The sequence below is a fragment of the Syngnathus leptorhynchus genome, chromosome 14 (assembly GCF_054491065.1).
Source record: "Syngnathus leptorhynchus isolate UIUO chromosome 14, UIUO_Slep, whole genome shotgun sequence".
NCBI lineage: Eukaryota > Metazoa > Chordata > Actinopteri > Syngnathiformes > Syngnathidae > Syngnathus > Syngnathus leptorhynchus.
In genome coordinates this window covers 774,376-787,609 of record NC_141208.1, presented here as the reverse complement: position 1 = coordinate 787,609, position 13,234 = coordinate 774,376, and the positions used below count along the sequence as shown (strand labels likewise).

The 13,234-nt window shown below is 45.7% G+C and overlaps 1 protein-coding gene across 1 annotated transcript; it reads left to right on the top strand.

Annotated features, from left to right (window-relative positions):
* The first annotated feature begins 589 nt into the window (after positions 1 to 589).
* Positions 590 to 13,179, top strand: ak5 (adenylate kinase 5). The gene is made up of 13 exons (XM_085930268.1): positions 590 to 649; positions 1,354 to 1,540; positions 2,731 to 2,898; positions 3,692 to 3,864; positions 5,683 to 5,796; positions 6,827 to 7,018; positions 7,632 to 7,722; positions 9,033 to 9,088; positions 9,698 to 9,743; positions 10,869 to 11,032; positions 11,657 to 11,779; positions 11,862 to 12,056; positions 12,167 to 13,179. The coding sequence occupies exons 1-13, from the start codon at positions 590 to 592 to the stop codon at positions 12,239 to 12,241; spliced, it is 1,644 nt and encodes a 547-aa protein (XP_085786394.1). The 3' UTR covers positions 12,242 to 13,179.
* Positions 13,180 to 13,234: the final 55 nt, after the last annotated feature.

The window sequence follows — 13,234 nt, the reverse complement described above, 5'->3', positions numbered from 1 at the left end:
GACTACTTCCGGTTGAAAAGTGTCAAAATAAAAGCTTATAACACGTTGCCTTAGCAATTCACAAGATGATGTCGTGAAAACTCATTCCGTTTGTCAGCAAGCCGTTTAAGATCACACGCATAACGTGAGAATGGAAATCACTTTGTAAGAGGACTCGATATGACATTTTGTTTGCTTTTCTCCTTTTGAAAAAAAGTCACGTGCAATTTTGTACATTGAATATATTGGTGAGCGTCAGGGGAAGCCTCTGGCCGGCATTTGCATCAGCAAGGAAGATGAGGCAGGAGGAGGCGGGGGAGAGAAAGGATGGAGACGGCGGCATGAGAGAGAGGAGAGAGAGAGAGAGAGAGAGCGAGAGCGAGAGGAGGAGGAGGAGGCGGCTGTCGTGTCGCTGTGGTTTCGCCTGCAGGAATCCGGGAGGAGAGCGAGCGCACGCACGCACGCACGCACGCACGCACACGGCCGGCCACGATGAGCGCCATGCTTGAGGCGCTGTGAACTTGTCCAGAGTCGCCGAGGAGCAAGAAAACAAACCTCAAGAAAAAACGAGACCATTGGAAGGCAAACAAGTTGCAAAATCTCGGAGGAGATGAACACCAACGATGCCAAAGAGTATCTGGCACGGCGGGAGATACCTCAACTATTTGAGGTGAGCCATACCTGGAGATGACGTTCCCGTTTCTCGGTAATATCTTGCATTTCCAAAAATGGATAAAGACGAGAGATTATTTAGGGAACGCACCCACCGTCTAGACGTCTTCCTGCATCCTTCCATATCATTGTTTGAAGTGACAATCCCAGTAAGTGTAAGGTGTATGTTGGACACAATGTTCCTCTTAAAAAAAACGATGCATCCTGCTCTCATTCACTAGGAATTGTTTTACTTTATTATTGAATGACAATTTACAAAAGAATTCATTTGTTTATGCCAAGCAACACGGCAGTGTCGCTAATTGACACGTAATGTTGGATAGTAAGAACAATACTTTTACCACTATTTTCACTGCTTGTAAAACTGAACTGAACTGTCTTTTTTTTTCTCTCAAGATTTTGTTGGTAAAAAAAATATCCTGGCACCATTATGACTTTTTTGGTGTCGTGTTTTCTTTTCACTGTTACTCCTTCATTCTTTGGTTATTGATGCGACTTTATATCATGAATATTGAAATCCATTCCTACTCTTAATGAGGCCTCACTTATGAGCAATCGTCTACGACAAGCAAGCCATCACGGGCATTTTATTGCCGACTGTTATTTAAGCGCGCTCGTAACGACGCCACAAAATCAATGTTTTCGTGAGTTGGAGGAAGTTGATCACAGCTTCAGAGCCTGACTCTCCATATTTCCCTTTAGAGCCTGCTGACGGGTCTGATGTACTACCGTCCCGACGACCCAGTGGATTACCTGGAGGGTTGCCTGAAAAAAGTCCGGGAGTTGGGCGGGCCAGAAAAGGTGCGGTGGGACACGTTTGTGGGCCAGGAGAAGAAGCCGCTGCCACCCCTCAACGGTGGCCAGTCGCGCCGCTCACTCCTCAGAAACGGTGAGGGAAACCCTTTGACTAAAATGACAAAGACCTTTGCTTGAACGAGATCAGTTATTCTCAAAGTGTCGTTACTATTCCATTTCATGACACGACTATTACAACTAGTGGTATGAGGGCTCCCTCTAGTGGTAGGCGAAAGAATTCTAATTCAGTTGTATTTCGCTTTTTTCATCCTTACTACATAAGAAGTGGCATGGTTCACTTCATGAATCACAAATAAGACCAATTATTTAATGATCAACCCTATATTACCAGTATCAAGTGAAAAGAATGAAAAGATTTGAAGCACTGTGCCCCGAGTGATAATATGAAGAAGAAAGAACAAAAACAAGAGCAGTGCGAATGCCATTCCCAGACAAAACTTTCCAGCCCCCTATTTCTTCCTCAAAACGAAGAGAGCATCTATCTCTCATTCTGATCTGTGGTGTTGATGCTATTTGCTGTGTGGAGTCTAAGATTTGCTGAGATTAGAGAGCAAAAGCCACTTTTATTGACTTCCAGTCTGGACGGACCCATCTGTGCTGTGATATAATCCCCCCCCCCCCCCCCCCCCCCACAGGCTGTAAATCTCAACAGGCATGACGCTGGAGTGAGGGCCAACCGTCAACGTATATGATGAGCATTTGGTGCTGTATTTCATTTTGGTGGACTGTACGTAAATTGGCTAGACCAGGCTTTTTGCTCAAGGTTGAATTATGAACCAAAAAAGCCCGTTCATTAGTCTGCTTTTTGGAGCTGTTGCTCCAATGCAAAACATGGTCACAATTTGCAATTGAAAAGACGTGGTGACGGTAATCCCGTTTGTTTGTTTTTGGGACGCACGCGTGCTTTACAATTAGAAGTACGCACATGATTGAGAACGCTTTAGAAAGCAAATATGTGTTTGTGACAGCTTTGTGTGAATACTGTGCTTGGAATTCATGATCAATAATAGCAACTAGAAGAAGAAAGCGCCGCTTGTCACCCTCGGAATCAGATCTTTGCTCTTTTAATTTGCTCATCACCATAAAAATGTCATCACAGATGTGCTCATTAGGCCAGTCATTTTTTTTCCTTCTGGCTGAGCTTGACACCAGAGGCCACAGTATATGAAGCGTGATGGACAGCTGAGTCGTGCATGAAGATGATATTTCCCCACACAAACTCATGCTAATGTGTGCGTGTGTGCGTGTGTGCGTGCGTGACAGCGATGCCCGACAGTCCCAATTTCCCCTACAGACGTTACGAGCGCCTTCCTCCCATCAGCCAGTTCTCCATCGAGAGCGACTCGGACCTGTCGGAGACGGCCGAGCTCATCGAGGAGTACGAAGTGTTTGATCCGTCCAGACCACGGCCCAAAGTCATCCTTGTCATCGGTAGGTAAACGAGAAACGCCATGTACTGGTGATTTTCATTTCCAATGCTTTCCAACTGCACTCAAGTATTGGCAGGGTGAAGTCAACATAAGAACAAAACATTACCATCAGAAAAAGTGGCATCAAATATCCGTCATAATCACCACAATAATCAAGAAATGGCAAATGCTTGTTTGTCAGCATCAGGAACGCTGAAGAGCTGCTTCTTCCAGTCATCCAAATGAATCTCAATGAACGTTTGTTTACTTTGCGTAGAAGCTAAAAATAGCTTCTCGTGGCATGAGCCGCTTTGCTTTGACTGTAAGCTAAGGGGCGCTGCATAGGCTCAAGGTGAGTTCCACATCATTGACATCATGACCACACCGCTATGAACTAAAGACAACATTCATCATCCAGAAGTGGAATATTAGTCAGCTGGATGAGGCGTCACTTCCTCCTGGCTTCTTTTGCCTGTCAATTTGAAAAATGTGAGAGTTCCCACGTATACCTGCTTCATCAGCGCCCTCAGCAAACACACAGACAGTTGGCGAATTAGCAGCGGCCTTGTACCCGCTTCACATAATGCAATGTCTCACTGCAATACACCCACGCGCACAATGTTTTCACACTTCTCTCTCTCTCTCTCTCTCTCTCTCTCTCTCTCTCTCTCTCTCTCTCTCTGTCTGTCTGGTCCCCCCCCCCCCCCCCTACCTTGTTATCTTCACTTGCTGGTATGGCATGAATAAGACAAAAGAAAAGCTCCAATGCCGGTTTGGGCTGACGACACATTGGTCTTGCCTTTCCACCACCCTAGGCGGTCCCGGAAGCGGCAAGGGAACGCAGTGCCTGAAGATCGCCGAGCGTTACGGCTTTCAGTACGTGTCGGTGGGGGAGCTGCTGCGCAAGAAGATGATCCACAACGCCACCAGCAACAGGAAGTGGAGCCTGATCGCTAAGATCATCACCAACGGCGAGCTGGCGCCGCAGGTAGTCCCAGAAAGACACAGGAACGACACCGACGCACATAAGTAGACACTCATTAGCGCTGGGCCGGCCGGCGGGTTGGCGGGCCGGCGGGAAGCCGGACGCATCTCATTAATGCCGAGAAAATACACAAGTCAGACAGGCCAGCCCGAGTTGGTTTGTGTGCTTTTGAATGTTCAGTCACTTAGCTAAGGAGCACCTCTTACCATATATTTGCAAAAAGTCAAATGAAGCACTATCAAGCTTTTGCACAGTCGTGTTTTTGGGATGCTCTAGCCATTCAAATGATCTCGGTGGCTTTGGGGAGGCAGATGAAGCGGTGATGCGGCAAAGTGCGAAGCCAAAAAACACTCGGCGCTAGCTACCGCCCACGTCGCGACTGGCGGTGCCGAGCGCTCTGGCAAATTTGTCTGTCCTCTTTGAATCCTTCTTTCTCTTGCCTTGCCTTTCCTTTCGTCCACTTCCTCTGGGCCGGCCGCTTTCCAGATGGCCCGGCGTGAAGCGGTCAAACAAACAGCAAAGTGGGTCATGCTGGCAGCTTATTGGATGCGATCAAGTCATTGCTGACTATGGGACATTGCTTTTGCTAGTAAACACGTTTGGATTTGAAAAGTGGGCAGAAAATCAATTTCACAATGTTGCTTTTCTCTCTCCATCAAGACACAAGCATCAAACGTCAATGGGTTCAACCAAACAGTCAGCATCTTGTTTTCTCTCACCAAATGACCCCTTTTAACCTGGGCTCATGATCTATTGTTAGTATTGATACACAATTATTGATCATAGGACAACATCACATCGTCCATATTGTGATGTATCATCTCCAGCAAAGTATCGATACATGAGCATCAAATATCAATCTTGTGATTTATGCGTCGAACTCACGCACGCGACAGCATCGATAAACAAGCATCAAATATGAATCGGAAACAGATGACTCACTTCATGACATACCAAATTGGTTTCCTCTCACAATGAAATAGTGATCCACAAACGTCAAATACTGATCCATTTTTAGCCACCCAGGGTGGGATAAAAGCTCCATTTTCTTTTTTCCCCATTAAAAAGTTGATTTGACATTTTTCTCTTGCATTACATGATACACAGTTAAATACGATTTGCATGGCTTGCAATGGGGTCAAGTTACGTATATGGTCCAATGTGATTGGCATCCAAAAGGTTATACGTGGTGCATGCTATGGAGGGAGTCTGCTGGTGAACGACTTCAAGGCTTGGAAAGCGGCCATGGAATCTTGATGAGAAAGCGCCCGCCCGCCCGCATTGGTACTGCGTTATTTTTAGAGCAGCGTGGCGCTCGTGTATCTGCTTTTGTTGACCTCCTCTGCAGTCAGGAAGAAGTAAGTGACGCTAAAGGATGCTGGCACTCAGTGGCCTCGAGTGAGCTCCACCGCCTGAGCCATCATGTTGCACCACTCCAATACAGCGTGGGATAGACGAGAAATGGGCCGGCAGTGCAGTGTGCCGCCGTCGTCGTTTCTCTTAAGTCAAAGCTCGTCATTTTTTATATTTGATGCGCTTTCAACTCAACCAGAAAAGGTTAACTAAAGACGACTTGATGACGCATTAGAATCAGGTGATTCAAGCCAGCCGGCTGAAGCTTGTCTTCCTTTTTTCTTCTTCTCTTATTGCGCTGATTCCTTCTTTGTAATCCTTACAAATCCAAAGAAAACGCAAAACAAACATACGTTATTTGGATGGCCCATGCCAAACTACTCATTGAACTGTCGAGGCATCCTGACCTGACAAGGTGGATGGATAAAACAACAGCGCATCATCATCATCATCATCTGTGTTTTGCAGGAGACCACTATCACCGAGATCAAGCAGAAGATCATGAAAATCCCAGACGCCACCGGCATCGTCATCGATGGCTTTCCGAGAGACGTCGGGCAGGCCTTGTCCTTTGAGGACCAGGTGAGCGAGTGTCAAATCATTGTTTCATCGAGAAACACGATATGCAAGCAACTAAGCTTACAGGCTAGGCTAACCTCAAAGCTAACATGAACGACATCATAGCTGAGTAATGACTATTATGATGCAGATATATGGGTTTCATTGTATATAATTCTTAGAGAGGCGAGCTACGGACGTGAGCTCTTCCCGCTTACTACGATACTGACACTTCACGGTAACGTGAGTAGGCTATTGTTTCGGCGCAAGACAAAGCACTGATCCAGAAGTGGCACTTGATCACAGCAAGTGAGAACCGGAGCTTTGTTGCATTTGAAGGCTCTTAAGGTTTAAGATGAGATGGCAGTGACTCGCAGTCCAGCTCTATTTCAGCAGACACAACACAACTGTGACATTGACACGTTTCATCATTTCCATTCATACTGCATCCTTCGTAATTACAAAACACGGCCGTAGTAAATTGCGCCGTTACTTAGTTGGTTGCGATTGGCTGACGACCAGACCAGACAAGACCAGACAAGACGGGACGCTGGTCCAAAATCAAGCCCGATTGCCTCACGATGACAAGGAAAGGGAGGGATGGCTCCAGCAGATCATTCAGGTCTGCAATCACGACTTCTGAGATTGCCTTTTCTTTTTTGGAGTCTCCCATCTGAAATAAACAGTTGCTAGGAGACGACTTTGTGTCAATTGACTCCGACGTTCATTTTCGACATTTACCCAAGCGTGCCGCTCCGTCGCCGCGTCCAATCAGCTCACCCTTCCTTCCTTCCTTTGCCTTGTTCTTTCCCTGATGTGCAGCCCTATCCATGTTTAAGGGGCACAAGAAAAACCACTGCAATGTCCAAATCATTTACATATACATTCAATTTAGGCTCAGAAACGGCCACGTGGCAAGACATTTACTCCATGCTTGTTGAATTTCTCACTTGATAGGTGGTGAGACACTCCCGCAACTCAACTATTTGTGTGCAAGCATGTGCAATTGCAATTGGGCGCAAATGTCAAGATTGCGTTGCCTCTCTACTGGCAGATCTGCACTCCCGACGTGGTGGTGTTCCTGGCGTGCACCAGCCACCGCTTGAAGGAGCGCCTGCAGCGGCGGGCCGAGCAACAGGGGCGCCCCGACGACAACCCAAAAGCCATCGACCGGCGTTTGACCAACTTTAAGCAAAACACCATCCCCTTGGTCAAGTACTTCCAGGAGCGGGGCCTCATCGTCACGGTAACGCAACAGGACGCACGAGATTCAATCGGTTCTCCAAACAATTTGAGTGGCTTCGTGGCATTCCTTTCAGTGGGAAAACATGTCTTTTCTCATTCATTTCCTCCGTCTATAATAGATTCAAGAAAGAAGTGATACCTATCATTCTTTTGCAAGATAAAACACGGAAATGTTTGTCATATTGGTTTGAAATGATCGTATTGTCTAACAATAGCTCGTGGATCTCGGAAATGTCCTCATGACTAGTGCAAAGTGCGCACACACTAATGACAGATAATGGGCAGATCATTCGTAGAGTCCGTGTTAATTCCTCCTGGGAGCTTCATTAAACAGGCCAGCTTCCGCGTGACTCTCGACCACCTCGCTTCTTATCGATCTGCCCGTTTAACATGAAGGGAAAACCAATTTCTTCTATTTGTATGTTTCCATACATTGTAGAGTAATTGGATCCCTGGAGAACATACTCTGTCAAGAGTAAAGATTCACAAGTCCATTTTTAATATGCGTTTGGAAAAAAGACCTTTTTCCACCCATGATTTGGGAGCGAGGTCATAGCTTTTAGTGGCTCCGCGGAACACCGACATGGAACATAACGAAAATTCTCTCCTCTCAGCTGGACGCGGCTCGTGATGAAGAGGAGGTGTTCTGTGACATCGGCGCAACTTTGGATAACAAGCTCTTCCCGTCAGAGGAGTCCGCCGCAGGTAGCCTCAGATGCTATTTTCAACTCCAGCAGGCTGGCCTCGGGCTTAGTAACGTTTGCCTCCTTGTCTGCCGCGTTTGCATCTCCGTTCCGGTGTGGGTTTCTGGCTACGACCTCCACATTTGAACAAGTTGTGTCCATCATGAGTGCGCAACACCGTCTTCCAGGGAGAGAGAGAGAGAGAGAGAGAGAGAGAGAGAGGAGCAGCTTTAGTGACAGGCTGAGAAAATCATTCTTCCCTCCCTGCTTCCACGCAGCGTTTTGTTTCCATTCTGCGAGGGAGGGGGAACGCGAGAAGATCACATCGATTGAGCATGCTCCCTATTCTGAACCTGCACTAAAATGATGATTTGTGTTTTTTCGTGTGTAGACGACGCGTTTAATATGTTTTACATCGTGAATGGTAATTCAGCACGCCTGGTTTGGCTCGTGTTGTGTTGAATTTGCCTTGAAGATGGATAAAGTATCTTTCTACTATACTATCTCGTTACATCTGTAGGGAGTTTATCAGGAACCAAGGTGAGATAAGAGTAAAAAAAAAAAAAAAATCTCCCACCGGCTCCCTGGTTACGGCACTTGTTGTCATGGCAACCGGCATTGCGGAGCTAGCTAAGCTTTGAGAAGCGCACAATAATTTAGGTCAGACGGCGGCTACTTGCCAATGCTTGCGTAAGGCAGCGAGCATCGCATCCATTTTTCACGTGTTCTCATTGATGGATGCCATGCAGCAATTTGCCATGGGAAAGGCCTTAAATGGATGCAATCAAATAAGCGTGTCTCAGTTTATTGCTAGCATCAGCATCACGCTCACGCAGTTGAGTTTTGTCTCAAAAATCTGAACATCATACAAGACATTGAATTGGAAATTGCAGTGGAGCCCATCCAACAAGCATGATCTGCTTTTCTTCCAGAAGCTATCCATTTGTTCTTATCAAATTCTTCCAGTTATGAGGTGCCTTTGCAAAACTCCAACCATTTGCCCCAAAGTTCTTGTGACATTTAAAGCGGATGAACAAATGGTTTTCTGTTCTTTCACTTGGGAGGAATTTCAAGATACTGACAGATAATGATCCCCAATCAGTCTTTGCATAAGCAGAAAACGCGTTCCAATTCTTTTCACTTACTTCTGGAACGGCAGCTGGGTGCCGATGATGACGAATAAGACGAGGGGGATGGCCGTGTGTCATCCGAGCGGCGGATGTAGTGACGTCGCCATGGGAAATGTCAGCAGGTCCTTGCAGACGGAGGAAGACAACTTGTCAAGGCATCCCAATTTAATCAAGTCATAGTTATATGTTTTGTCGCCCACAGCTCCGAGCGAGCTGCCTGAATGCAACATGGGCCACTTTGCTGGAAAGACTGATGAGGTAGGTAAGAAGCAAAAAGTCCACATTTTTTTTTTTGCAATGAACATCAAAGACAATGTAGTCTCGGGTGAAGTGACCGAAGACATTTCTCAAATGCTAATTGAACCGATTTGCACAGTAGCTTTCCAGTGTGCAGTCTGAAGCGGCGTAAATAACTTGGAGCATCTGTTAAATAAACAATGAATCAACATTAGGAGGAGGGGTGGGCATGGAAATTAGCACAGCAATGTTTTGGCACTCACTTTTCACACATTTGCTCACTACTTTGGTAGTAGGAGGTGAGATGAAACACGGAGGCGATGTTTATCTCGCAGGAGCTTGTCAGAAGAAAAGCAAAACAAAATGACACTAAGAGTTCAAGTCATCACTTGTTTGAATAAGTTCTTTCAAAATTGTAAAGCTCCAAATGTTCTTCAAGAGAAACATTTCTGAAGTCAAAAGAAAAATGGACATTTGTTGCAATGATTTTCTAAAATTCTCTTCTTCACACGAAATAGATTTGAATAGGATTGTGATTATACTGCAAAAAAAAAATAAAAAATCATTTTATTCCCAATTTTGATCTGGATTGAAGAGTAACAAGCCAATTTTGTGTGTGCATATTTTTAGGATGAAGAGGAGGAAGAGCTCGGATACGTCCAAGAAAGTGAAGAAAGTAAGTATTCACCTCCGTCAGCACACTTTGGATGATTTTGGAAACATGACACCACAGCCCTTGCGCATATACCCGAGTGTGCGCGCATGGCCGTGCTAAAGTGAACCTTGCTCTCATTTTCTCTGACAGGTTTTTGCACAGTGCCAAAAAAGCCTAAGGTCATCTTTCTGATGGGTACGCGCACACACACACACACACGACACGGAACAGCAAAGCTCATTAGTCGGACCTGAATTCCTACCCGAGTCAAGACTGCTCGGACATTTCGGCCAAAATTCAATTACAATTAAAACTATTTACATAATAGGTTACAGTTGTCATGTTAAAAATCTCAAATATTTTAACAAGAAAATATAGAATTAGAGTTTTAAAACATCATCATAACTACACATACATTCCAATGAAATTTCAAAAAGATGGAATTTGAAATAAATAAACACCTAAAAATAAACTTAATAATGTTGCATTAAAACAAGAAATACTGAATCTTCAAAAATATACATACAAAGTTAAACTAGACAAAAGCGAAAGACTTCTCTCTCGGCATCCAAATGTTTTTTGTTCAGCTGAGTGGGCGAAGTTGCAGTTAGGAAGTGAAAAAACAACTCACAGGAAGGGAAGAACGCAAGAAGGAAGCTTTAAGCTGTGACTTTGCTCTTCCCTGCCAGCACCGTTGTTGTTATGGCAACCCATCAAATCCACACGGAATAGGTGGGGGGGGGGGGATTAAAATCTGCCCGTGGATGGCTCAATGGACGGTGTGGATGCCGTGTAGCGATAATGACATGTTTATCTACCACTAGTGCCACTCACATCATCGTCAGCATGGTGATAATGATCATACCGTAACGGCAGACGTGCAAAGGAAATGATTTGGCATACACACCTGCACAGTCTAATCACCTTATTTCATAATCAATCAGTCTTGAGCTGTATTGTGCTTTCAAGTGTACAGCACCTTGTGCAGGAAATGCACTTTGGAAAGACAGAATTGCTCATTCATAACTAACAAACTAAATGTGTTTAATCCACCTGTTGCTGAACCTAACCCATAATGCATAAATAGGAATGACTAGACCTTATGACATCATATTTAAATCTACTATATTTTCTATGCGGGCGTAGGCGCTGCGGGCTCAGGCAAGCGCGCACAATGCGAGCGCATGGAGGACAAACTGGGCCTGCGTCGCGTGTCCGTGGCCGACCTGCTTTGCAGCGAAATGCAGACTCCGGGCGACAGGGGGCGCCACCTACGGGACGTCCTGCAGAGAGGACAGCCCCTGCCGGAGGTCAGTGACGGACGGCAACGCTAGCTACCATTGTTACCAGTTTCACTGCAGCACACCAAACCGGGAGCTGGTCTACTGTGACAAAAAAAAAAAGCCCATTCATAAAATGTCAAACCATTTGGGTAAAATGCGGGCGTTGAAGCCATGGAAGAAGAAGCGTGGTGGTTGGCGCTTGTGCACTTTGATGTGTCAAATGACAGCAGTAAGCTCTCTTTGATCCACACACACACACACACGTACATGCACACACACACACTGTCTCACGTTCAAAGGTGAGTTTTCAAGCCAAATGTCACAGAGGAGTCAACATGACAGCCCGAGGAGTTCCATCACCTCTGCAGTATTTACCAAATTGATTGGTTGGTCAAGGTTGTTTTGAAGCTAGCAGAGCGAGAAATCACGCCACCATCCAATCGACAAAAATGCAATCAAAACATTTGTCTTACGAAGTATATCTCTGACCGAGTACTACTCACAGATCCATCTGCGCCGTCGGCGTTGTCGGAAGCACCGACAATGAAACGAGGGCCCGTCTTATCGAGCCTGGGATTTGATGTCTAGAACGTGATGGCTTGACATACTTCCTTCCTTCCGTCCGTCCGTCCGTGTGTGCGTGTCATACAGGACATTACCATGGATGTGCTGTGCGAGGCTGTCAGGGCAGCAGCGACTAGACGTCAGACAAGGGGCGTGGTGGTATGCGGCTTCCCCGTAGACCTGAGACAGGCTCAACTGTACGAGGCCAAGGTGGTTCCGCATCACTCGTCCGTCCGTCCGTCGTCTTCTATGGTTTGAGGACAAAGGGGAAGTTAACAAATGTATGTGTCAGATGGGTGAGCCCACCGCCGTGCTCCTGCTCAGCTGCTCCACCCAAACTCTCAGCAGTCGTCTGCAGAGACGCCGGAGTTCCACTTCGGCCGCGCCGACGCTCAAAGACGCTTCCTCGTGCCGGAGGAATGACGGCTTCTGGGCCGACGCCGAGCCGGCGGTGGAACGCTACGAAGAAAAAAAGCTGCTGCACACGGTCAGCGCAAACACATCTCCACCTATTTTTCTCCCAAGTTGTATTGTCACATGTTTCGAGAAACCTAATGCATCAACGTTTGAGCACATTTGGAACTTTTGATTTTGCAGATTGATGCCGAGAAGTCACCTGACCAAGTGTTCGCTCAAATCTGCCAGGTGATGGAGTCCTTTGCCGCTATTTGACTTGCACGCAAGCACGTTAGAGTGTACAGATGAAGCAAGTCCGCTGCACAACACAAACACTGATTCCGTCACGCACAGCCCATCCTTATGTTTTGTATGGTAAACATAAAGCATGCATTCACTGTCAATATAGAGGATTAAAAAAAAATCATTGAAAAAAATAACAAAAACAAACCCCATTTGTACGTCACGAATTGCTTTTCGCGTTCCTTCTGGTCTCACCCGCAAACCAATGGTGCGCTCGGGGTACGCGCTCGGGGTACGCGCTGGTTCTCCATTCGAAAATCCAGTGCTAAATAATATTGATTAAATATGAATGCTTGTCTAAATAAAAAGACACGATCCATTATTGAGTCATCAGTAATTCAATCAATGATAGAAAGAACTTGAATGAGATTTCTACCTTATTTGGGTCCCTCAACTTTGTTTGCCTTCGATTGTCGGTGGGCAAACATGAGATTCACAAGTCATTTGAGAGTGGCCAGCCAGCTTCAATCAAATGAAGACGCTTTGCCATTTTTTCCGCCTTTGTGGAATTCTCGAAGCATTTGGAATCTGTAAAAACCTTTTCACTCATTAGTGCACCCAAAAACCTGGCCGGCCGGCCGGGCAGTAACACCTGGCTGCTAATTAGTAACACCGATTACGTCCTATTCTGGGACTGGAGCCCAAAATGCTAAGTGAGGAAATGCAAGTTTTGACCGTATTGTTATTATTTAAAAAAAAAAAACTTGTTTAATGATGCCAAGTTTAGATTAGGCAATATGTTTTGTCTTATTGGGTTGACTTCCTCTTTAATATCTGAGTCTGCTACTTACATTTCAATCAAGTTGTGTGTGTGTGCATTTGACGACTGGACTTTTAGCTATGTGACAGTGCCCTCTGCTGGTCAAAAGCGCAATAATGAAGGCTCTCTTTCATGACAAATTAAATATTCTTCTGCAATCGTTTCTTGTGTGTGCGCGATGCTGTTTTTGTCTATTTAAAGCGCAA